The sequence below is a fragment of the Protopterus annectens genome, chromosome 10.part0 (genome assembly GCF_019279795.1).
Source record: "Protopterus annectens isolate FY-2018-M chromosome 10.part0, PAN1.0, whole genome shotgun sequence".
Taxonomy (NCBI): domain Eukaryota; kingdom Metazoa; phylum Chordata; order Ceratodontiformes; family Protopteridae; genus Protopterus; species Protopterus annectens.
Window position 1 is genome coordinate 1498646159 of NC_056744.1, and position 26912 is coordinate 1498673070.

The following is a 26912-nucleotide window of genomic DNA, read 5'->3' on the forward strand; positions in this document are numbered from 1 at the left end:
ACACTGCTGTGGAGAAAGGTGGTGTCCCATGACTGTTGAACTCCCTTATTAGCCTCAAATACAACTTTGGATCCCTCACGGAATCCCTTACAGGCATCCGTGATGGCAGACATGCAGCAGACATTGCCAGTCACAACAGCCTTTGATAGTTACATCAACAACCTCCACAGCATTAAACACAAGTGATGTGAGTTACTGTACGATGCTTATACCTATCCTGAGACAACAGATATTGGCCACAGTCTTGACAACACATTCAGTGCCAGCTTTACCCCTCTCTCCCCCCACAAGTGAAGTGCTGAGTGAATACGTTCTCACATGCTGTAGCCCATTTCCATTCTAGGCATCTGTACGTCATCAGGATGTGAACCCGCGGGGTATGGCAGTGTGGTGACACATCCAGCATGTCATAGGCAGGGTACAGTATGTCCATGGAAAGACCCAGTCTGTAACACAGTGAGTGCATATGACCTCACAGATTATAGGGCTGAGGGTTGTACACAGGTATATGTTGATTTACAACATCTGCTGTAGAATGACGAATGGTGCATTTTGTGGTTTGGACACACCTGTGATTGCGGATAACCACAGCCACATGGGATATTCATCAACCAAACACACTGATATTAATATTCACACACACACACACACACACACACACACACACACACACACACACACACACACACACACACACACACACACACACACTTGCCAGTACTGAGATCCATAGGTCATTACTTCATAGGTGTGTACTAGGTGGATGGGCCTGAAGGCTCTACAAGGCTAGCCCAAGGGACTACCCTGGCATCAGACCACATGGAAATAGTCCCCAGTATGGCTCTGGAGTAAAGTCACTGGAGTGGTCCCCAGGGGTGGGTATTGTATTCCCATCCACTCATCCAGATTTCTATTGTGGGTGGCCAGTGATGTGCACTGCTTCACATACATGTGATGTATATACCATAACATGGACAGTGTCTGGGTTGTGCACAAGTCCCACATGCATGTTCTTTGAAGTGTGGAAGTATGCTTGAGGTCTCTGGGGTATGTTGTATGGACAGATTAGTATCTTCAGAAGTAGCATTCCTGACCTTGTTTGGTGAGACCTGCCTATGTAACTGAGGTAGTGCTTGAACCTACATGGACAATATGATTCGGGGATTCATTGAAGTTATTGGCATCTGTACATACAGGGCATGTGTACAAGACATAGTATTCCTTTTGTGGGGTACTTTTGCAGACTCTACAGTTGTTGCAGGCATCCATTGGGAAACATGGCAAAAGGACCACTGTACACATTGATTGGGCTACTGAGGGGATGGAACAGGGTGCCATGTGCTTTTACTTGCTGGATGACACACAGTCATGGGATGTAACACATCCAAGTACTTTCTGATGCCAGTGGCACTGTTGTGGTCAACGGGCATGTAGTTCACTGCAATCACACTGTGAGTACTATCTGTGAGGCAATTTGCAAGAGAAATATCGATATAGTGACTGCTGCCTAGCCAAGTGTATTTGTTTATGATTCATGGGTGGGGAGTGGTCCCCTGAGTATTAGAAGGGTTGTCTATATTGTTAATTAAGCCATACTGTCACATAGTCATTGCACATGGCACTAGACATTTCGGGTTGTGGATTGTTTACATCAACCTGTAAGGTGTTTGACAACTGTTGGCCTTGTAGTGTGGACATTGGCACATATAACAGGTCCTCAATATAATAATGCAGTAAAACTCACCCCCAATGGATCCTGTTATTACACAATCACACCAACATGCACACAGGATAGTGATGAGAAACACACACACACACACACACACACACACACACACACACACACACACACACACACACACTTGTCAGTACTGAGTTTCAACCCCCTACCTAGCTATATATTGCTACTACAGTGTTACACATTTATCACATGTGCCACAGAGCTTATATGCTGAAGAGCTGTCCAAAGGTATCATTGAAGGTGAGTGACAGCAGCACTGCTAAAGGAGGGGTGAAGGAAGTGTAGTAAGTGTTAATGACCAGAAAATCAGGTCTCTGCAAAGACACACACACTCTCTCACACAAACACATTTTCACAGTTGCCAGGACCAGATTAGAACTCCTTCCTAACTAGTTTGCTACACTATAGTATTACACAGTTATCGCAGGCACCATGGAGCTTATATGTTGGAGAGCTATCCAAAGATATCTATGAAGGTAAGTGACATCAGCAGCAGTGCTGAAGGAGATGTAAGGGATGTTTAGTGAGTGTGAATGGCCTCAACCACATTCATCTAGAAAAACACACACACGCACACACATATGCATGCACACACACATACACACACACACACACACACACACACAACTTTACATTTGACAGGACTGAGATTACAACTGCTGCATGGATAGTTATTTGTACTGTGGTGTTACACAGTTATTACAAGCATCACTGAAACTATAGGACTGAGGGTTAACCAAAGGGATTTCTACAGTGACTGACATCAGCACATCATGTGATACAGGCCAATGGGATGTGTATGTGGGTTCATAATGGGATTCTCTCTGTTGCTGTCTTTCTCTTCCTCACATCTCTGCATGTGTATGTTTGACATATTATATTATGTTGGCCTTAGATATGTGTGAGTATTCCTATCCAATGTGTGTGTGTGTGTGTGTGTGTGTGTGTGTGTGTGTGTGTGTGTGTGTGTGAAGTATCAATGGTGTACAATTTGGTCTGTGTGCACAGACAACTGCAAATAACTGATATCTGTAGTCCACTGTGTTGTGAGACAATGGCTTAATTTCTTTAAGTGTAGGAGCATGCCCAGTACGACCTTCTATATAGAGTGTGTGCATCCACTCCAGGGAGGGTTGGACTCCAGTTCAGGGTTTTGTGTACTACAGCTACACCTAGCAAACTGTTTCTGCAGAATATCTGTAGATAGGTTGCCAATATGGAGTCACAATGGGCGTAACATGCAGGGCACAGTGTAAATGTTGCTGTCTGTGCTGCTTGTGTGACAAATTTTTGGTTGTAGAATAGACTTTCTGACATATGGTACTGTTTGACACTGTGATGTATCATCTCATCAACTACTGACAGTCATCATTCTTTGGTGAGACTGGTGGTGGGTATGTGACCCTCACTGTCACCTTCTGTAGTGCTGCCTAGTATGTTGATACCAGTATTTATGAATTTCCTGCTGCCCCATATAGCTGTCTGCTGCTATCCCATTCAGCCAACTAATTCCCTTGTATGCTTGTATCCATATCATACATACAAGTATGAGAACATACTACTGCATTCAGTAACCGATAGGAAGGGTGACTTACCTTGTTGCTGGGACTGGATTGGGGATGGTGCTGGAGGGCTGAGTCTGTTGGATGCACATAGTACACTCCCTTTACATGGTAAAGCTCAGGTAGTGTCATGTTTGGCATACCTTTTACTGTATGTGTGAGTCAGTGTGTGTGTGCTATGCATTGCCTCTTTGCCAAGGCCAGGGCATACTGGGCATGCCTCTTTCTGCCTACACGGGCAGGCACAGGATGTTCCTCCTCCGAGTCCCTCTGTGCCTGTGCTGGCCTTGGCACTGGTGGGTGACTGTGTGGCCGTGCCCCATGCTGTTCTTGCTGCAGCTGTTTCCACAGGATCATATTGTGTAGCATAGCACATACTATGAACATCTGTGTACATGTAGCTGGAGAGTCCTGCAAGGCTCCAACAGATATGTCAAGGCAGCAGAACTGTGATTTCAGCATCCCAAATACATGCTCTACAGTGATCCTGGTTTGTATGTGTGCCTCATTATGGTGTTTTTGTTCAGGTGTGTGTGCATTTCTGATGGGTGTCATCAGACACAGCTCCAGTGCATAGCCAGCATCCCCCACTAGATGGCCATAAGGGATGTCCCCCCAGCAAACACCTGATACATCTGTGAGCAATGCCAGATGTGGGAGCCATGATAGATTCCAGGGCTGCCAGCACACACGTTCATGATAATGCCTTGGGCATCACACACAACCTGGCAATTGATGGAGGGAAGCCCTTGCGGTTTATGTAGACACTATGCCACTCACCAGGTGGTGCTTTGATGTGTATGTGCATGCAGTCTGTAGAACCAACTACCTCAGGGTATTCTGCTATACAGCGGAAGAGACGCATATTTCCGGTCAGTGCCTCACGGATGCTGGGGAAATATATGTGCTCAGTGGCATGTGCTGACATGGCATCCAGGAACTGGTGGAGTACCCTGGATGCTGATGCCTGTGAGATCCCCGTGATATCCCCAGTTGGTCTTTGGAAGGTACCTGTGGCTAGTATTCTTAAGCCTACACATACCGTGGTATCCACTGAATGGATTCCCCTCTATTAGTTCTGTGTGTGAGGCATGGCCGGCACATCGCAGCGATTTTCTGTAGAATGTCCCTGATTACCCTGTAGCGCTCTACTATCTCCAGCTCATGTAGCCCCTGGTAGGTTACCCTGGGTATGTACACTCTTCTCCTCCTCCTCAGTGTTGTTCAGTTGTCAGCATTCTCCTCCTCACTGCCCTCAGTCTCTAGCACATATCAATGGAGTAAAGCAGCAGCAGCCTCTAATATTTCTAATTAGTTCTGCCAGTTAAAAATCCCCTGTCTGTGTACACCAGTGGTGTAGAGTTAGTGGGAAAAAACAGTCTGTAGGGTGTTTACATTGTTTGCATATTTTATAGTAGTGTGCTGGGCTGCTGCATGTGTAATTGGCAGATTCCGATGAATTCCATCTGCCAGCGACGCTAGTTCTCCTTGATTGCCTTCCTACTGCTGTTTCCCCTTCCCACATCCTCCCTATTTAAGCCCAAGGTGTGCCACACATACCCAGTGCTCAAATGTAAACAGTGCTGCCATTTCCTTTTTTCTTTTGTTTAAATCCCAGTGCGCACTGCGCACACTCATTTAGGCTATGTACACAATGCTCAGGCACACCTGACACACCCCTTCCTTAGCTTTGCTTAGCTAAGGGCAAACATGGGCCACAGAGCCCAAATGAGCTTACAGCAAACATGACATACCCCATTATGTAGTCATTCAGCTCTTACACTTGCACTATTGTATTGCTGCACCTACATGGTTAGGTACAAGCTGACACTTTGATGAAACTTGTGATTCAGTACAACTCCCCTCATTTACATACCCCAGTGCATAGATTGTTAGTTACTGCACAAAAATGGACCCTTTCCCCTTGACAACCTGTGCTCCCTAGTATTGTTCACATTCTGCATGCCATTGACTATAATGGCATAATGCAGATTTAACTTAAATTTGATTTTTCTCATTTTTGTATTTTTGGCACGATCCCATTTGCATGCTGCTGCCCTAAGCTTAAACAGCCGAGATCGGCCAAAAAAAAAAAAGTTTAATTTTATAAAAAAAATAAACTGTTTTTAATGCCAGTGGCCTTATTTGGCCATTGGCATATGTATTACACATAATACATGCTTTTCCACGAGCTGTCACGCCTCCATTTTGTCAGTTGCAGAAATGTACTCAGTTATTTTCTGAATACATTTCTGCACTGACACTGTTCAAGCATGGAGATCTGGCAGCTTGCTGGATCACAAAATCACCTCATTTGCATGGTTGGTTTTCACCAGCAAATGAGGTGATTTGCATATTTGCTGGTTTTCCATGCTAGAACAGTTTAGGACCGCTCGTGCATGTGAAAAAGGCACTATCCTGAATAGCTCGGTGGCCATTTTCCATGCAGGAGTGCCTACACTGTTCCTGCACAGAAATATCGGCTTCCTGAATCCTGAGGCCTGTGTGCTACTCTCATTAACATTAGATCAGAATTCAAAACAGCATGCTCCTGTTGCTGAAATCTTGTGTTATACCCAGAACCATTAGGGTGGACTGATGTGCAGGACTTAACTTGGGAAGCAGAAGTATCAGGGGAAATAGCTCAATGACTGTCAAGTCTTGCTCTCCCAGAGAGGGAGGGCTATCAACTTTATAAGAGGCAGGATAGTGCTTAAGTGGGAGGGGGGGTGAAGAAATCAGAGACCTGTCATCGTAAGAGGAATCAGGCTGGGTTACTTTCAATTTTTCTAATTGTTTAAAAGGATGAAATCTCCATTTATCACAAGAAGTATCTCCTGCACATTTCTGCAACATATTAACTGTTCTATTATCACAATTTTATTTTATACTTCTAGAGATTATTTGTCCTTATTCTTAGATTTTTCTAGTATAGCAATGGGGGCTGCCATGGCTCCCAGTATAGCTAACATAGCCCTGGGCAAGTGGGAGGAGGACTTTGCTTTAAATGACACAGACTACACGCAGCATATCACATGTTATTTATGTTATATTGATGACATATTAATTGTGTGGGAAGGTGACACCTTTCAGCTTGGAGATTTTATCACTTACCTCAATCAAACAACCCCCTTCCTGAATTTTACCTCTTCCCATAGCTATACTTCAACCGCTTTCTTAGATTTGCAGATTTCCAAGGACACTAACAATAACAGAATCACCACTGATCAATTCAGAAAACCAACGAGGGTTAACTTATTACTCCACAGTAAAAATCTGCATCCTGCAAAAAACAAGTATAATGTGGTGAAATCCCAGGGCTATAGATTAGCTAGAATTACCACAGAGATGGAACCTCTAGTGAGAGGCTATGAAAGTCAAATGTTAAAAAACATCCTTGAACCCATTATAGAACTGAAAAAGACTGAAGCATCTTCATTCAACCTCCCCAGTAGGAGAATGTTAAGAAATTCCACAGAGAATAACAAATGCAAAAATGGCTGCATCCTGACATGCACTTTGGATTATCACAGTATCAAAAATGTTATTAAAGAAAACTGGGCCATTGTCACAAGAAACCCTTTTGTGATTAACATCTTAGGTGAAGCCCCATCCTTTGTTTACAGGAACACCAGGAATATTAGAAGTTTTGTTGAATTTAAACCTAGACTATATGAGAGAACCACTAAAAGATATGAAGCTAATTGTACATTTTGTATATTTATACAGCAAGGGGATAGTTTGTATTGCCTTTATTTAAAGAAAATCATTAAAACTAGTGCATGGGGTGACTGTAACACTACAGAAGTAATTTACAGGGCACAGTGCAATCAATGGGATGTATTTTATGTGGGCAAGACTGTAAATAAACTTAAGTGTAGGATTTCATGTCATCTGGCAGAACTCCGCTCTGGATATAAAAATAATGCACTAACCAAACACCTTATTCTTCATAAAAGACACACAGGTTTTAAGTTCCAGATATTGGATCACATAGACATGGATGATCTTGAATGAGACATCTTGAATGTTCTGGAGAAACATGAACTCATGTAGCAATTAAAGCTGAACTCTTTTAGGAAGCCTGGACTAAACAACTACTGTTCACTTCAAAGTGTACTGGAACTTAGAAAATTGCCATATTGTTTACATGACTCATTTTATTTTACTCTTTCAGTTGGTTTTAAATATCATGTTTAATCAGTTTTGATTTAAGTGTATATTTATTTTATTTATTTATTTTACATTTGTTGACTGGGTTAGTCCAACTGAGCTGAGTGGCCCATTTTCAGCGGAAACCCAGGGAGAAAAGCTCCACAGTGAAATACATTTTTTTAGCAGAAGAAATTAGATAAAAAGCAATCATTATTATTGAATGCAATACAAAGTATAGTTTAACACTAGTAGTTGGTGAAAAGGCTATGACCAGAGTAAAGCAAAGTAACAATAGAGAATGAAATACATATGTGATAAACAGCAGTGTTACAAAAATAATTTTTAAAATTGGTCTGTAGGTTCAGTAGAGGAGAAAGGTGGAAGAGGAGTTGAGAGGAATAGTGATTCCTAATGGAGGCTGAAAGTGTAAGATAAGCTGACAGTTTAGAATAATTGCCCAAGGAAAGGGGGCTGGTGAGATTATGCAGGAAGAGTGTGTGTAAGAGGGGAGGTGGTGATAGGAGTTTTAGATGCAAGGGAAAGTAGTTTAAGGAGGCTGAGTGCAGTAGCAAGACCAGTGAGATTTAGGTATTCTCTGGTAGCTGTTATGAATTGTTTAGGGTGTTTAAGGGCTCTAATTTCTAGGGGAAGTTGTTCCAAGATATGGCATGGTTGTAGCTGTAGTGGTTGCAACCAGTTTTGGTCTTAGGTTTATATATTTGTAGCAGGTCCTGGTCAGAACTACGTAGAGACCTAGTTAGGGAGTATTTAGAGATAATAGGAGTGAGGCTAGGACAGAAAGAGTGCTGGTATAGAATTGAGCGAATTATCTGTAGTTGAGAGAGCTGGTATAGAATTGAGTGAATTATCTGTAGTTGAGAGATGAGGAGCTGGTGGGGAAATTCTAGCCAGTCTATATTAGGGAAAGACAGTGGAGAGACTTATACGAATGGTGTGCAGTGAATCTAGTCACCTTGTTGTAGGTTGACTCAAGTTCAGCTAAGAGTGAGGAGTTCAGATTAGTAAGAATGTGACAGCTACACAATAGACTAGGAAGAAGGTAAGCATGTGACAGTTATTTTTGCATTGCTAGTTAAGAATTTTTTGTTGCAGTAAAGGAGTCCAAGTTTTTGGTGGTCTTTTTATACAGTTAAACAATTGTAAATCAAACTTAATTGGTCATCAATTGTGACTCCTAGGAGTTTTGTGTTAGATTCAACTGTGACAGATGTGTTACTGAGGGACAGTAAAAGAAGTTTTGAGATGAGTTAGGTTTTTGGGGAGAAATAGTAAGAGTTTAGTTTTCTTAGGGTTGAGAATTAGTTTGTTGTCATAGAGCCAGGATTCTACTGAGCTGAAGGATGCTTGGGTGGCAGCGTTTAGGTCAGATGGAGTGTCTGTGATGGTGATGACTGTTGAGTCATCTGCATATTGTATAAGGGATGACTGGGGACAAGAGGTATGTAGTAGATTAGTGAAAATATTAAAGAGAAGTGGGCCAAGGATAGATCCTTGCAGGACTCCCATTTTCACTGGGAGGGGAGGGGATAGAGCAGAGTGCCATTTGAAAGATTGTAGACAAGAGATAGCTAGAAAACCAGGTAATAGCAGAAGAAGAGAAACTAAGATGTGATAGTTTGTTCAAAAGAAGAGGATGGGAGACCATATCAAAGGCCTTGGAGAGGTTCAGGAATAGGCAGGAGACCAGTTTATTGTTATCACGAACAAAGGAAATGGTGTTTGTGAAAGATATTAGTGCAGTTGTGGCACTATGTTTGAGACAAACTCCTTGTTGGGTAGGTGTGAGTAAGCTTTCCTGAAGTAGGGATTGCATAACTTGTTTGTGGATATATTTTTCCAATATTTTTGAGACAGGAGACAAGATTGTGATTTGTCTGAAATTATTGATGTCAGTGGAGTTACTTCCATTATGTAGAACTTTTTCCATAGGGAGGGGGCATAAGATTCAGAGATGGAGCAATTACTTAAGATAGATATAGAGAAAGCAAGGGTTTCTGCTGCAATCTGCAGGAAATAGGGTGGTAGGTTGTCAGCGGAAGGAGAGCAAGGTTCCAGTTTTGAGAGTAAAGATCTTATATAGTTAGTAGGTACTGTTTTGATAGTGAAAGAGTTAGAGGGATTGGGTGGAGAAGTAGAATTGGAGATGTTGTTAGCATTATTAGTAGAGGGAAAGGAGTTAAACATCTTAGATACAGATTCAATAAAGTGGGTGTTGAATATTTCAGCTGCTTCTTCAGGTGTGTTGTTAGGGCAGGGCTTAGGGGAGGAAGGGTTTCTTGGATGCAGAATGTGATTTATAGAGTTCCAGAATTTTTTGGGGTCTGACCTTTGGGCAGAGGGAGGATTGGTATAAAAGTCCTTTTTGTCTTTAATAGATAAGTTTTTTAACCTGGTTTCTGAGTTCTTTATGGTTTGTAAATGAATGGGGAGCTTGTTTTTTTCCACAGTTTCCACATCCTGTCTCTGTTTTTCATTAGAGTATGGGTAGGATTAATTAACCAAGGATATATATTTGATTTGATCCTGACCGTGCAGAGAGGGGCAAGAGAGTTTAGGACATTAAGGAAAGTTGACTTGAAAGAATGCACAGCTTCATCGAGGGGGAGAGAGGTTAGATGTGACCAGTTTATTTTAGAGAGATGGTCTTTGAGGGACTCAGGGCAGAAGGTGAAAAGTTTGTGGGAGGTTATGTATCTGTGGGGCCTAGTGAAGTGTGGAGTGGTCACTAAGTGAGTTGGGTAAGATCTCAGGTTTATGGTATTTAAGGGGATGGGAGACTAAAATCCAATCTAGGTGAGAGCTAGAGAGATGAGGTTTATTGGTATGAGTGGGTGTACAGATTAGTTGCTCAAAGCCATGCAAGTTAATGAATGAAGTAGTGTTGGGTGCCTGAAGAGTAAGCCAGTTAATATTAACATTTCCAAGAAGGATGGTTTCATTTTGAATGTTTTGAGGGAGGTGAGAGAGAATATTTTCCTGGGTGGGAATGTTGTCTCCAGGGGGAATATACATAGCTACAATGGTAATAGTGGTGTAACTGTTTAGTTTAAAATTGGCCATCAGGAGTTCAGCTGGTGAGAAGGAAGGAGTTGGTTTGCTTGGGCTAGAGGGATTGAGAAGGTCAGAATAGACAATGGCTACTCCACCACCTTTTTTTCTTTTGTCTGTCAAGTCTAAGCATGTTATATCCAAGTGGGAGGATATCACTGTCTTGGTTGTGTGGTTTCAACCAAGTTTCAGTTAGGGCAATTATATCAGGAATGTAATTGGCCATCCAGGCATGGAATTCGCTAACTTTGTTAAGAAAACTTCTAAGATTCAGAGAGTAGAAGGATACCTGTTTTTTTAAAGGAGTGTAGTTGGTAGGGTTTGGGGGATTAACATTATTGATTGGGAAGGTGGGGCAGGGACCAGGGTTAGGATGAATATCACCTGACAGTTGTAGAAATCTTTGGAGGAGGAATTGTTTGATTAGGAGGTGCTTTATTTTTTCATCTAATGAGGTAGAATGGTAAGGAGGTAATTTGATTTTAGGGAGGGGACTGTTTGGAGGTGACATGTATCAGGGGTTGTATGGAAGGGTTGACATTAGTGTTTGCTGAGTAGACATGTGGTGGTGTTAGATGGAAGTGATAGGATGTGAGAGTGTAGAGATATAGTAGGGGAGTAAAGAAGAGAAAAGTTTGGATTTTGAAGCGTTATCACAGCAAGAGGTTTTCCCGTTTGATTCTCGGCTGGAGAAACTTCTTTGTGGAGTCTGCATGTCCTCCCTGCAGTTGAGAGACATCTAAAGACATGCAAGTAGGTGCATGCATGAATGGGTGTGCTTTCTTTGAAGGTTGGGCATTGGGCTGGTAATTCAGCACTGTAAAAATCCACTGCCAATCATTAGCGGACTGAAGTTCCACTGTGGCGACCCTTAACTGGGAAAACCCAAAAGACAAACAACAACAGATAGGAGGAGAAGCAGTAAATAAGAGGGAGGTGAAAAGGTTAATGTTAAAGAGGGGGGTATGTGAGGGATTTGAAATTTTGCTTCCATCATCATACATTTTTCCTTATTCTTTTTTCCACTTTATTTAGAATGATGTGTAATAACAATACTAATTATACAATAATAATTTTGTAGATAGTTTTTAGGGTTCTTGTACACAGACCTGAAGAAGTCTATAAGGATGAAAGCAATCTTTGTTAACAATAGGTTATGGAAATAGAATATGATTTTTACAATGGATTTTTTGTATGCAAAGTGTATATGTATATATTTATATACAGATTGCCAAATGGTCTAAGGTTCATATATTTCCAGCCATGTAGTATATTGTCTTGGATAAATCATAGACTTAATAATCTGGTTAAATAAGAGGTACCACATCATTATTAATTTTATTTAAAGTAAATAAGGGTTATATTATTATGATAGCTACTAAGTATGGCAGGACCGACTTGAATGTTACACTGATGGGGGAAAGAATGTGAATTTAATATGTATACAAATAACACTTTGTTTTACAACACAATAAACAACTCCCTTGCCTGATAAAAAGTATATAGAGTTAGAAAGCTTGTGAGGAAGCTATTACTCTGTTATTTTTGTTTCACTTGTATCACTTGTCTGTGTACTTAATAAAGGATTTTCAACTAGAAACAGACTGTCTACCCTTTGAATACTTAGCAATTCTGTATAATATTTCAAATTATATATTTTTTATTATTTTTTGACACAGGATGAGTTTAAGTTTGCTACTTCTATTACCAGTATCTGATTAATATACAGTGATTAACTATATATATATATATATATATATATATATATATATATAATTAAATATATATATATATATATATATATATATATATATATATATATATATATAAATATAGATATAGATATATATATATATATATATATATATATATATATATATATATATATATATATATATATATATATACGGATTGAAAATCTTCAACCCAGAGAACTTTATTAACTGTTTTATTCTTAGATTTTTCTTACAAGTCATTAAAAGCAGACTAAGAGGCAGGTAATTTGTTTCCTTTTTGATTTAGTTTCTTTAAGATTTTCTAAAGTGGTTTCATCAAAAGTGACATCAGACTATTTTACCAAATAATTACAGCTGTGTCTTCCATATTTATTAAACATATGACCATGCAGCAGCCAAAATGGAAATTCTGACCCATCACCAGTGTTGAATAAAGGCAAATTTGTTTAATAATTCCGAAAGATGAATTCAAAACAAGGAAGAATTAAGTGTTTTTCTTTCTTAACTTAGTAATTTCTTCAGAATTACTCTTCCCATTCAAACCAATACAATATATTCACAATATATTCACAACACAACCAATAAAGTCTTAATTAAAAACTTAATTGCATTAATAAATCATTTAAAGGATCCTGTACATAATGACACTGGGTGAAGGTAAAAATGAATATAAATAAATTCTAATAAATAATAACTTAATGAATTATTAAGCTTCAAGATGTTTTAATTTCAATAAACAATTGATGGAAACTGCATCATCAATCTCCAGCCAGTTGGTGGCATTCAGAATGAGTTGCCATTTTAGTTCACACTTGATTAAATGTTCATAGGTAGATACTAGGCTACCGGCCCTAGGGCCTGTACAAGCCTAGCCATAACAACTCCCTGGCTATTGCCTCCCACTAATATTTACTTCCCTGGACCCCTATCTAGCAGGGCAATTGATGTGATCCCCCGGGGTGAATTTCCTATCTCCCATCCAGTTGTCTAAGTTCCTCTTGAAGAGGGCCAAAGAGGCGCTCTGCTTGACATGTATGGGTAGTCTATTCCAGAGTATGGGGAGTCTCCAGTTAAGGAACCTAACCCTCCAGCATGTTTTGTTCATTGTGATGACAAGGTTTAGATCCCTGGTGCATGTGGCTCTGAGGGATTGGGATTTCTTTAAGTGTAGCATGTCCAGCAACTCTGGGTTTGACATGGCCTTGTATGTTAGGCAGAGATCACCTCTGAGTAGACGATATGCGAAAGAGTATAGCTGGAGTTTTTTTAGATGGTCAGCAATGGGCATCTGCTTTAGGCCTGTGATTCTTTTTGTTTGGTATTTCTGTGGCCTTTCCAGTTGTTGCAGATGTCTTGTGAGGTACATACCAAACAGAGCGCTGTATTCTATGAAGGGTCTAATGAGGGATAAGTACAGAGGGACAATGACCTCCTTTTTCCTGGGTGAAAAGCCAGTGATGAGGTATGCCACACACAAGGATTTCCTGACTGTTGTGGCGATGTGGTTATCAAAGGTGAGACCATTGTCCACCTGTGTCCCTAGGTCTCTTATCACACTTTTGGTGTTTAGTGTACTGCCAGCTATGTGGTAGTTCATGGGTATGGGGTTTTTCCCAAAGGGGATAACTATACATTTCTTGGTGTTGAGCTTGAGCCCATGGCTCTGGCACCAGGCATTCATTTCTATAAGGCCCTTTTGTAGAATATCCATATCATTTGCGGATTCAATAATGGCTCCCAGCTTTCAGTCATCTGCAAACTTTGTCGGCCAGAGTCCCTTTGTGCTGGAATGTACTTCAGAGAAGTAGATGCCAAACAAGAGTGGTCCCAGGACTGAACCCTGAGGTAGTCCACTTGTCACTTGTCTGGAGTGGATTTGGAATCACCTACTTTTACAGTGTGGGTTCTGTCAGTAAGCCAGTTGGCAACCCATCGAGTGCTATAAGGATTAATGCCCAGCTTAGTACGTTTATCTATGATCCCAGCCCCTCAAATCTTTCACTAGTTCCATTGCAACAAATCTAAAATCATGTCCAGGATAATCTATTAGATGCCTATACAGAGCATTAGTACTCCTACATTTTTTAATGTGCAATATGCGCTCATATATTCTTTCTTTGATTTTCCTAAATGTTTTCCCAACATAAAAAGTGGGACTTATGGAACAGCAGGCTACATATACTACCTGATGGGAGTTGCAAGAAAAATGGCTTCTAATCTTATATTCGGCCCCATTAATATTTATATTATCAGTAATTGCCTATCTCCCACATTTTTTCATACCCTCATTCCTTTTGGTCACTAATCTAGTCCATTCTAAAAGTTGCTTAAAAGATCTTGCATTTCTATACACTATACGGGGGGAAGATTTCCCAATAAATTAAGATTTTATCATCTAGGGAAATGTTTTCGAAAGGAGTTTGAATGTAGGGAGTGTGTGTTCAGTGCAGGAGAAGAGTAGTGAGATGTACTAGTAGACTAAGACAATGTATGGGAATTACAATGAATATTAAGTTGAGTGTGATAAGAAGTGAAATAAGATAGGATGAGAAAGAGGGAGGTTAAGAGGTGGAGGAGGACCATAGTGAAGTATAAGGAATAAGATGGGTAGGAGGTTGTGTGATTGAGAAGAGGAAGTGGAGGGAATATTAAGTGGGGGAATGTAACTAGAGAGTATGAGTGGGAGGTTTAAGAAGAGTGTGTAAGGTGGTGGGAGTGGCCAAAATAGGAAGGGTGGGATTAGATTGTTGGAAGGCTAGGATATTGGGGTGTAGAAGGGGTGTGGCAAAAATGGCATGTGTTGTCACTATACAGAATATAACTTATTGGTGGTGGTCTGTTTGTGGGCAGCCACGGTGGTGCAGTGGTTAGCGTTGTTGCCTCACAGAAAGAGGTTCCCTAGTTTGATCCTTGGCTGGGGTGCCTTCTGTGCGGAGTCTGCATGTCCTCCCTGTGGTCGTGTGGGTTTCCTCCGGGTGCTCCGGTTTCCTCCCACATCCAAAGACATGCTGTAGGTGGATTGGAAACTCTAAATTGGCCCTAGGTGTGAGTGCATGTGTATGTGTGCCTTCTGTGGAAGGTTGGGTGCTGGGCTGGCAACTCAACACCGTAAAACTGCACTGCTAATCAGGAGTGGACAGGTGATCTGTTGTGGCGACCCCTAACTGGGAAAAGCCGAAAGAAGAAGAAGAAGAAGATCATCTAGGGAAAATAACACCCAATTTGTTGCAAGTACTTTGGTGATGGCATAACTATCAACAGAAAAGGTGGAAATAAAAAGTTTCTGGTTATGAGAACAAGATTTGAGCTTAGCTTGCCAATTGTTAGGGATCAACTTCTCTTATTTCACCCCTAGACAATTCCAAATCCCCTTGACCAAGTAGAGGTAAATAGATACCATGTATTCCTTTTTGAATCACTTCATCCTTGATTTCTGACAAAAAATCCTTACACCCCTTTCATTCAAACATCTCTAATACATAATCACACTCTTTATAAAAAAAACTTCTATATCAGTGACCATTCTAGCCAAACTTACCAGATGCTCTTTAACAACCACCTTCTTCTAGAGCTTTGGGTGCCAACTGATATAATGCAAGTATGTATTTAAAAAGGTTGGTATCCTGCAAATATTGGCCTTAAAAAGATGTGAACTTTTTTCCAACATAATGCCTAAAAAATAAATTCTACAATTATAAAACACATAAGGACATTTTAGAAAATCAGTAGTATTGTTAATATAACAAATAAAATCAAGCAAGCTTTCTTTGGTGTCAATCCAAATTAAAAATATGTCTTCTAGGTAATGTGTATAAAAGGCCCAAGAGCTATTAAATTCAGTGTTAAAAACATATTGTGCTTCCCATAATTCTTCCCATAATCCCTTAATTCTTCCTTGGTTTTTATTCATCTTTCGGAATTATTAAACAAATTCACCTTTATTCAACTCTGGTGTTGGAATTTCCTTTTTGGTTGCTGCTGCATGGTCTTGTGTTTTTAAAGTTTGTTGCCTTGTTTTTCCCAGGTTGTATTTATTAAACATATGTCTGGCTGGAGTCCCAGGCTCCGGCTCTTTTAATGCCCTCAGACTTAAACCATTGTGAGCTTAACACAATGGATAAAATTACCCACTCAAACACAATAAAACCACCTCTCATTAGTGTATATAACACCCACCCTCATACAAATATGTGCATGTATGATAAAGCCCACTCTCATGCAAAAAGTTATAAGAAAACCCACTCTCAAACGAACACCATTTGCATACAGTTACAATAAAAACCCTCACTCATACAAGAACCTACTGTCATACAAATAATTACTATTTCACTGGGAAATCAAGTAAGAAAAACTTACCTACAGAGATACCAAATTCTGCTGCAGTTGGACAAGTATAACTGCGAAATCACCAGACAGAAAACGTGTCAAATAAGGCCCCAAAGGTGATTTCTGCTGCAACAATTCCCAAGCAGCTTGAAATCCAAGGCTTTGTGGATCCAACTGTTATGGTACAAAAATAACTTCATGCAACACAGTTCAACAGAGTAGAATGACCTAATATGTTGTAAAAGAACAAATGTATGTGGGAGATTAAGCAATCAAAGTATTGTCTATATGAACAGAAGAAACCGTATTATGTTTATAGTGCAAAAGCTTATGAACAAATATTTTATCCATCAAACTTTAGCCACTGACCAATTAAAACAAAACATATTTATATTATTTTGCTTACTAAGAATCTGCAGACCCCTTATCTGTGCCTTATCAAGGCACAAAGTTACAATCTTCCGCATTGCAACTTTTTAGATTGGCAATATTTACATTGACAATAAAGGAAAACTAAAGAATGCCAGGATCAGTCTTGAAACAAGATGGATTCTACTTCTGTATTTCTCATCTTATACTTCTCCCTTCACACTTTCAATTTTCTAAAGCATGCATGCAGGTTTCAGCTTTTCCAGGCATGTTCACTTGTTTTTTGTTTGATGGTGTAACTTATGGAAAACCCTTATATTTTTATTTAACTTTTTTCTTTTCTTTTATCTTACCAGTCTTACTAACATTTATTACAATAATCTCAATGCAGAATTTGCACGAAGATTGCTTTGATCTATGGTTTTGAGGCATGGAGATCATTTAAAAAGTTGAACGAGCCTGCAATCTCCTGGTCCTGTAATTTTTTTCCAAAGTTGAGGCTGCTTGTTTTTACCTATATGTCATCGGATTCACTTCATAACACTGAAAACTCAAAACACCAAAAATGAGAACTTCATAATATAGAAGACCAAAACACTGAAACTTCAAAACACTGAAACTCAAAACACTGAAAACACATATCATACATACACTGAGTTTAAACAACATAAATCATAGCACTTTCCACCAAGAGTAATCAGGGAGAAGATCCCCTGCACCCCCATGTGGGAGGATGCCCCCCCACCCCCTGCTATTTAAATATATCAACTCCTGCTTACACTTGGTGGAAAGTGCTATGATTTATGTTGTTTAAACTCAGTATATGTATGATATGTGTTTTGAGTTTTCAAGATTTTGAAGTTTCAGTGTTTTGATTTCAATGTTTTGAGTTTCAGTGTTTTGATATTTCAGTGTTATGAAGTGAATCCATGTCATCATATGCTTTAGCATTCCAAAATAATATTTTATAGATAGTAGCTATCATAGGACTTTGGTAATTTTTTTGTTCAGATTCTGAGAACCCAGTTAGGTAGCTATTACACTTATTTTAGCTTTTAATTATATTAGTATGGTTAGCTTTCCCTTACATGTCCCCCTATGATTTTTTTTCAGTGTTGGGGGCATTTATCTCTCTCTCTCTCTATAATATATATATATATATATATATATATATATATGTATATATACATATATATATATATATATATATATATATATATATATATATATATATATATATATATATATATACACACACATACATACATACATACATACACACACACACAAACACACACATATAGATATAAATTAGATGTACATATATAGATATAAAGCACATACCCTTGTGTTGACGCACAATAGATTTCCAGCCTTAAAAGGGTAAGATGTCTCTCTCCCATATGGAAAAAAACAATACACCACAGGGAAAACTGGCACTTATGAGCAACAAAGATGCTGACTGAGAATCCTAAACAAATCAGGGAAAAAGGAACATGCATTGTTGATAAGCTTATTTGACACTTCATAGCAGTCAAGCTATTGTAACTTGTTTAGGAATCAAAACTTCTTTATTGAAACCAAATAGCGCTTTCACCCTTAAACGAACTTCATCAAATCTAAATCCAGTTTACATGATATTCAGTATTGACATGCTTTAATACAGAAATCATTAATTAACTCGAACTGGTGTCATAAATTTATGTCATAGTCTGCTCATCCAAGCTATTATAGTATAAATCTAATCTATCGTACCTGTTCTGCATATCTATTCCTACTGGTAGGAAAAGGCTGTATGCATCTGATACAAGTTAGGTGCTCCCAGTCACAGGTTCACACAGATTATGCTGACTAGCAGTTATGATTACTACAGCATAAAACTTTAGGATTTTAATTTGACTGGCTGTCACACAATTTTTTAATAAGTGTTGGCTTATATAAACAAATAGCATCTACTTTTCACATCACAAATACAATGATGTTGTACTGTATTTTAGTTTAAGGGGACCTCTGTAATGTTTGGGAACTAGGTAGAATCCCAAGTGATATGTAAAAGTCACCACATATTTGGAAGGTGCAAATTTAAAAAAGCAAATACATAAAAACTCTGTACACAAAAAGTAGCAGCTTGAGTTATCCAAATCCCTGAAGTACACAAAATGATATCCTTCTAGTGAGTGAATATCAAACTATAACACCTCATGATGGCATGGATGAGGATCATGCGACTGCAGTATAAATATTTACTATGTGCACAGCTCTAGATGAAATGTCCTAGTCAGCAAAAGTTGACAGCCACCTAGCTGACTCATGAAAGAATAATCCAAATGACATTTATTAAATAAAAATTAATAAAAATTTGGCTAAGGTTTATTTTTTCAGTCTCACACTTCTTTTATCAGGCTTAAAGCAGGCATACAGATATGTCCTCTGAACTTATGTTCCCTTAGAGTTAAAAATACAACAGTGAACATTAAAACTGTACAGGAGGCAATCCCCTTTAGTTCTTCCCATAGTAAGGGAAAATGGAGGGGGGGAACAAACTGTCTGAAGGAAAATTCAGATATCACCAATGGACAAAGGAAAGATTTGTTCCTCAGTGACGCACTGTCATCATGGAAAACCAAACAGTTATCATAATATAACAATGACTGCAGTTCAGTGATCCCCCTAGAACTGAAATCTACCAGGAACAAGATGTTTTTGGAAATGATTTTCAGATATATGTACCCAGTGAAATCAAAGGTGGACAGGAAAACATAGCCAGTACCAAATTCAAGTCTAAAAGAGGATAATGTCCCTTCATTGGAAGCGAAAGGAGGACAGAGTAACACTTCAAAAAAGTTTAATTATGTATAACAAGCTCAAGTTCTGCTACTTCCAAGTCATTCTGTGCTGAGATAATAGAAACATGGTCCTTGACTATGCAATAACTGTAGCCCATGGTCCTTGACTACGCAATAACTGTAGCCCATACCAAACAGTTTCCTGACATGATTCTTCCAGACTTTGATACTCAGTAAATGTGAAGGCAGAAGATACTCTTCTGCTGAAAGAGAAATTTCTCACCTTTGATGTGTATACACTTCTATTGAAAGATCTCCTTTCAGGCTAAAGCACTGCTGATATTTACCCTAGAAAATGTGGAGAAATAACAGAAGCTACTGCAGGAAGCAAACATAAAGGTGAAAGTGGTCATCCTGCCAAAGTGTGGTGGCACCAACTTTATGGTTTAGAATCATGAAAAGAGAAACTAAAAGCTTAAAGATCCTGGGCCACCTCAGAATTGCTAAGATGAGGCCAAGGCTTCCCGCTCAAAATCTTGTAAGCAAATGATGAGCTGAGGAAATGGAAGGAATACATAAAGAAACATTATCCTTCTGGTTATAGACAATCTGTCCCATAGGTCTCAAACTGTTAAAAGGTCAGTGTGGAACACAGACCCTGACAATGTGTGACAAACAGGCAAAATGTGGAACACCCTATTTTCATACTGTGCACAAATGCACCATTTCAATAGTGCCAGGCTGAAGTGGTCTTTTAAGCAAAATCAGTGAGTTGAGGTATACATCAACCAAGAATTAACACTGTGCACATGTAAACTTCATTTATAAAAAACACAGTGTGTAACTGGTCAGAAATGTATAATTAGAAAAACACAATCAGTGAAAAATCATCTACTTACAGTCAGAAAGCAAAAGCAGAACTCTGCATAAGAACACGCTCTCATAACCTATGCACTTTTTCCACTGAGCAATTACATTTTACAAGATTTGTTAAACAATCCCGCTCAAGTGTACTTTATTATACGGAATATTCTTATTCTGAGTCTTAAGCTGTCCATGTTCTTTGAAGTTCCACATTGAAAGGGTCAGTCATAGTGTTAAAACAATTTTAACAGATATTCACAGTAAATAATCCTGAATCATATTAATGCATAAAAATGACAATGTAAGTATAAAGTGACTCATTTTTGCCATCCTGTGAGCTCCTAGCTGAAGTTATTAGTAAGCTGTTCTGTCCTCCTGCAGACAGTGGGGAAGGAAAACTGGAGCTGCAGCCCTGGAAGCATCAAACAGTTAAGCTGCCAGAATTCCTCACCACCAGATCCACAGCAAAGAATTCCCCTATCCTGTACAACACTAATAAGTTATAATACATAAAAGATTTAACTAATATTTATGGTAAATAACTTGTGGACACTGTTTATTATGTGAGTTCCTAGTTGAAGTTACTAGTAAACTGTTTTGTTTATGTACAGACAGTGCAACTTTATATGCAAGTGTTTGCTACAGAAATGCTACTATATATATAATAAATTTTGTTTCTACTGTTAGCCCACCAAAGGCTTCTAAGACTGAAAACAGCGCAGTCCATCTAAGACGGTACATCTGCATATAGTAACAAGAAGTATGGAGGAGCTCATTTCACACATAAAACAAGTTATATACATAGTACACACTGAACATAGAGAGGGAGGCAGAAAACATAGCAATCACTACAAGCAGTGAGGGTCCCTAAAAACAGACAGAAAAGAACCCCAGACAGATGCTAAAAGAATGTGATTTGCTGTGTGACATGCAGGAAACTCAACAATCATTTATAAATATATAGCAGATTTTGATAACATTCTGAATTTGTCTCGAAGCTTAATACTGTGAAGATACATCAGACCTTAGGGTACAGAGAAATTCACAGGAGTAGGAATCTCAAGATCTGAAATTATGAATAAAGGTAAACATTAACCTTCTAATCCACTGAAGAACAGTATTGTTTTACCTTGTATATGTTGAATGCTTTCTGCACTGTAAAGAAGGTGTGACCAGGATGTTCTGGAACACACAGTGAGCAAACCAAACATTCATCCTCTTCACAGAACAACTCAAGCCTTATTTTATGTTCAGTACAGAGCTGGTCTTTCTGACATGTGTTAGATCCTTCTTCTTTTTGACACTGTATTTGAACCCTTTTAATTGCATTTGCTAGTAGTCTGTTCAGTGCATATTTCCTGGTTGCGTATTCCTCTCTGCACTCTGGACAGGAAGGTTGCTTCTTACTGTTCCAAACACTGTCAATACAAGCCTTGCAGAAATTGTGCCCACACAATAGTGTCACTGGAACATTCAAAACTTCAAGGCAAACTGGGCAAATAAATTCCTCCATATAATCTTTTGCGTGTTTGCTAGATTCCATTGTGAAAAAAAGACTGCTTCAGAGTTTGACTTTCATTTACCATTAACAGAAAGCTTCCTTCTTGCAGGGACCACCTTCATTTAAAGGCACAGCAGACATTTTTCAGGGAATCAAGAGTTTTTATCAACAGACACTTCACAGAATGTAAAATGAAAGCAGGCGATGAGAATTCATATTGCTAGTATTACTTATTCAGTGACCACACTTTAGAAACAATGCAGGTCTGTACTATAATGTCTTCACTGATGCATCCTTCAAAAAGTATTTTCAAATCTATGACTTCAAACTAAATATGAGCTTCATCTCATCATCTCACTTATTTATATTTTATTTATTTACCTTTGTTGACTGCGTTAGTTCTTTAAGCATAACCTATTTTTGAGGGATATCTCAGGCTTTATTGATAAAGGCATGGGGAAATCTGGCCAAGACCCTGAAGAAATTCCCCTGATCTTTGCAATAATTCAGACAAATGGAGCCACATGTTTTTCTTTTTGACAAGAAAGAAAACTTGCATTTCTGTATGTCCTGATGGACCTGGTATGCCCATGAACAGTTTTAAGAGAGTTCACTCTTAAAAACTGATATTCATGGAGCTCCAGTATAAAATTATGATTCTCTGATATGATACATAATACATTATGCTATCAAAGCATCCCCAGTACACCTAAGAGCGTAACAGTGTCAGGCATGTTTGCTCATGTAGAGTAATATGATTCATATTGGCAGATTATAATATATTTTTAAAATTTTCCCAACTGCGATTTTAACCTCTAAGACAGGTAGGGATCCTGACCTATTTTTTTTCTTTTTAAACTGAATATTACCTGTGTATGTGCGCAAGACTCCATTAACCATGCCAAAGCTCCAGGTGTTCTCTTGAAAAGAGGCAGTTGTACCTTGTATGTGATAACTGGCTAATGAATGAACAAACAGGGCAGTAGTAATATGCTCAACTGTTGCATAAACAAGTTTATTTAATTTTGTGAAAGTCAAAGCAATAAGCAAATATCATTTGTGAAGCACTCACCTTTGTGTTATGAGGTTAAGGGAACAATGAAGGAGTTCAAATACAACTCCTGAAGAAAAGACTTTTGTTTCTAAAAATTAGAAGATATGTGGTATCTCATTTTAAGAATATTATTTTGTTGTAATTTAGTGCTGATGTTTGCAGAGCCCGATTATGGTGAACTAGGGCCCTAGGCAGGGTAATGGATTGGGGTCCCCACACACAGCAGTCCCACCCCACAGCCAATCCAGTGTCCCAATATTTGGGCGTACTCTTTTCTTCTTTACTTCTGCAATGATTACAGATATTTGGGCTTAATTTAAAACTTATTTCACATTTTATGGCACAAACACTGATAAAAATTTGCTAAAAAAATAATACAGTCTCACAATGAAAACAGACGTCGCATTAACAGTAAACTTCTCTGCCTTCAAACTTACAATTATCAAAATGGCATTGAAACCCACATTCAAAGAAAATGCTTGTGACCAGTGGTGTATAAAGTTTACCTTTGGGCTGTTTTCAAACCACTGGCCCCTTGTACACATTTTAGGACCATGCATGCATACATGCATGTATTCTTTTATTCTCCTTCATGATTGCATTAAGTTAATATTACTTGTATAATACAACACCACTTGTTAGATTGTGTTTTAAATCTGAAATTGTGAATGTTTTTGTAGTAAGCAATGAAGCAAAAGTTATGAACCAATAATGGTAAAATTGCCCATTTCAGAACATTTCACCCATAAAAGGCCACTCATATGTCTGTAATTATTACAATCCCCCAATATCAGTCAATAATTACAATTTCTGCAAAAGTAAAAGTCATCTGAATAATTACACATTAAAGAGCTCTGTAACTAGTGAAGAATTTGCTGTTAGCAAATAACTTTATATTTAGAGTTTCATCTACAAATTCAGTGTCTGCTGCCCTTGAAAAATAAATTGCCAATATTACATTAACAAAAGAAAAAAAGGTAAGCTGGTAATACTGCAAAATGGAATGAATGGCAAACTGACAACAAGTTCATAGCTACTAGGCATCTCATCCAAAGGAGGACATAGTCAGGACTGCAGGACCCCAGCCCCCCACCCCCTTAATGTACAGCACAAAATCTAATCCAAGTGCATTCTATGGGAGTAGAACCTATGGTCTTCTGCATCAAAAGGAAATAAGCTATCTGTTGTGCTACTAAAACTGCTTTCAAATTTGATAGCACAACAGTGATGACCATTTGCTAAACAAGACAGTTGCACATTGAAAACAGATTTAGCATGAGACTAGTAGCAGTAAGGTTATCTTCCCTTGAAATTCACAATTCTTTGAAAATGCACTAAAAACCAATTCCTTGAAAATGGACTGAAAATCAGTTCATTGAAAATGCATTGACAATCAGTTCCTTGAAAATGCACTCAAACTGACATTTTTTATGTAGTTTAGTAGTTGGTATAGATGAATCATGCTCTTGTTTCCTGTAACTAAGGTACAGGTTTTGAGCCTGAGCAAATTAAGTAACCTGCAATGCCATAGGACATTTTACACACACACATACCCCTACTTATCGCTGGAACATTATTCATGCGTTAAGGTCCAGGCAGAATCATTCATTTGCTTGTGCTTAAGAACCAAGCAGGAGTGTGTTTAAATTCCATGTGTGCAGAAAACATGAAGCAAGCAATGGGTACATGCAGCAATGCATGAAGAAGCAAGTAAAAGGTGTGTGTATTGATTCATGCAGGGACACACAGCAAGGATGCACAGATGTAGAGGGAGTTCTTAAAGAAGAATGCACTTAAAGAACTCATGTTTTTTTTGTTTTTTTTTTTTTAAAAAAGTAAATGTGGCAGCCCCTTTGCCAGCAGGCCCCCTCCCAGCCAGTGAGGTCCATCCAAGCCACTGGGTCCTAGGCAACTGCCTAGGTCACCTAGTGCTAGATCTGGTTGTGGGTGTTTTCCTACATCAGTCAATATACATATTCAGTCATGGGACTGCATATATATCTGCTGAGCTCACAAGACCCAAACATAATGAAAGTTTTGAAACATGAGGAGAATAAATCTAAGATGACTTCCCTTCTTAGTCTAGCAGAAAAATATTGGTGTCAAGCAGGAATGGAAAGTAAACCAAAGGTAGATAAACATCAGGCAGCAACTGAATGTACCAAAAAACAAAAGAAAGAATTTAAGTCGAAGGATCAGATGAGAAGGCAAGAAATGTGGAAAGTCCATAAATATAGGTGCAAGTATAGAAAACTCCTAGAACAGCCTCATGTTGATCAAGATTGAACACAGGAATGATTAAGGAGGCAAATTTAAATCAAAAGATGAAAGGTTAATATTAGCAGCCCAAGATAATGGATTACATTCACACTTTGATTTACAAAGTCCATTGAACATGTGGGAGAAACAGGCAAATGTAGGTTTTGTAAAACAGAACTGGAAACAGTTGCACACCTCGTTGCTGGTTGTGACATACTAATGGCAGAAGGACTGTATACTGAAAGGCATAATAATGTGGCAAGACTGTTGCACTGGGGATTGTGCAAACATTATAATATTGAAGTAGCTGAAAAACTATGGAAACATGCCACAAAGCATCATAGAAAATGATGAAGTCTACATCACATGGGCTCACCCATTACCAACAGTTAAAAAGAAAGATGCGAGAAAACCAGATATAGTAGCCCATGAAAAGAAGACAAAAGTAGCATTGATCATTGAAATCGCTAGACCCAGTGACCACAGTCTTGCATATAGAGAAATACAAAGTCATAAAATATATCAGGATATGCAGGCAGAAATGAGAGCAACATGGAAGAAAGATACCCAGACAGTTCCAATAGTAGTAGTAGAAGCAATGGGCCTTATAAAAAGAATCTACAACTATATTTATAAATGTTACCAATACATGTAACTCCATACGAATTGCAGAAGGAGTCATTACTGTGCACATTGCGGGTGCTGTGAAGAGCACTACTGGCTGACATCAAAGATTGAAACAATACTAATTTCATGAACTTTAATCATACTTTGAGTTAGGAATGGGATCCATTCCCATCATGGTATTATAAACCCATAAGATTTGAAGAAATTAGAAAAGGAGAAACTGTATATATTATGGGTAACTAGAAAGTACAAGGTGTTCTTGTTCTGCAAAAATAACTCACTACATCACAGCAACAAAGTCTCCACTCTGTGCAATCAGGAACAGTGAACAAAAGATATGTGAAAGTGTCATCAGTAAATATAAGGTGACTTTTTCCACTACAGAATGCCATGATACCGAGAAGGTTCCCTCCCTCTATGAAGTCAAGAATACTGAAAACAGTAAACAAGTTAAAAGTGCTAGGATATGCTGTCATGACTCTGCAGGCAACAGGCTCATAACTGTATGCTTCAAGCACACAGTGTCTGTTTATATGATTCACCTCTCTGTTGCGCTTCTTTGCCTTTTTCTATTATTGGTTTGTTTACCATATTTACTCTCAGCTCTTGATACACTCATCCACTGGGGATAAACCCACTCATGAGTACTTCAACTAGAAGCTACTTTCTTATATACAGGAGGGCTAAGCATAAGCATCTAGTCTAACCCTAGGAGTACCATACGACCTTCAGATCTGGTACTGTCTACATATCCTTAAAGGTAAGCAGCCTGTCTAAACCCTCTTCCAGTGAAAGAGGCTATGCTTTCAACATGCTGAAGTAACATAAGACCCATGTATGGGTCTATTTTGCTGTGCTTTTCA

General features: G+C 38.7%; 1 protein-coding gene across 1 annotated transcript in view; it reads right to left on the bottom strand.

Annotated features, from left to right (window-relative positions):
• The window catches only part of LOC122813683 (zinc-binding protein A33-like), a 322847-nt gene extending 300636 nt beyond the window's left edge, over positions 1-22211 (bottom strand). Inside the window, exon 1 of the mRNA XM_044086133.1 lies at positions 21738-22211. Coding sequence (XP_043942068.1) covers positions 21738-22151 — 414 coding nt within the window. The 5' untranslated portion in view covers positions 22152-22211. The remainder of the gene's footprint in view (positions 1-21737) is intronic.
• Positions 22212-26912: the final 4701 nt, after the last annotated feature.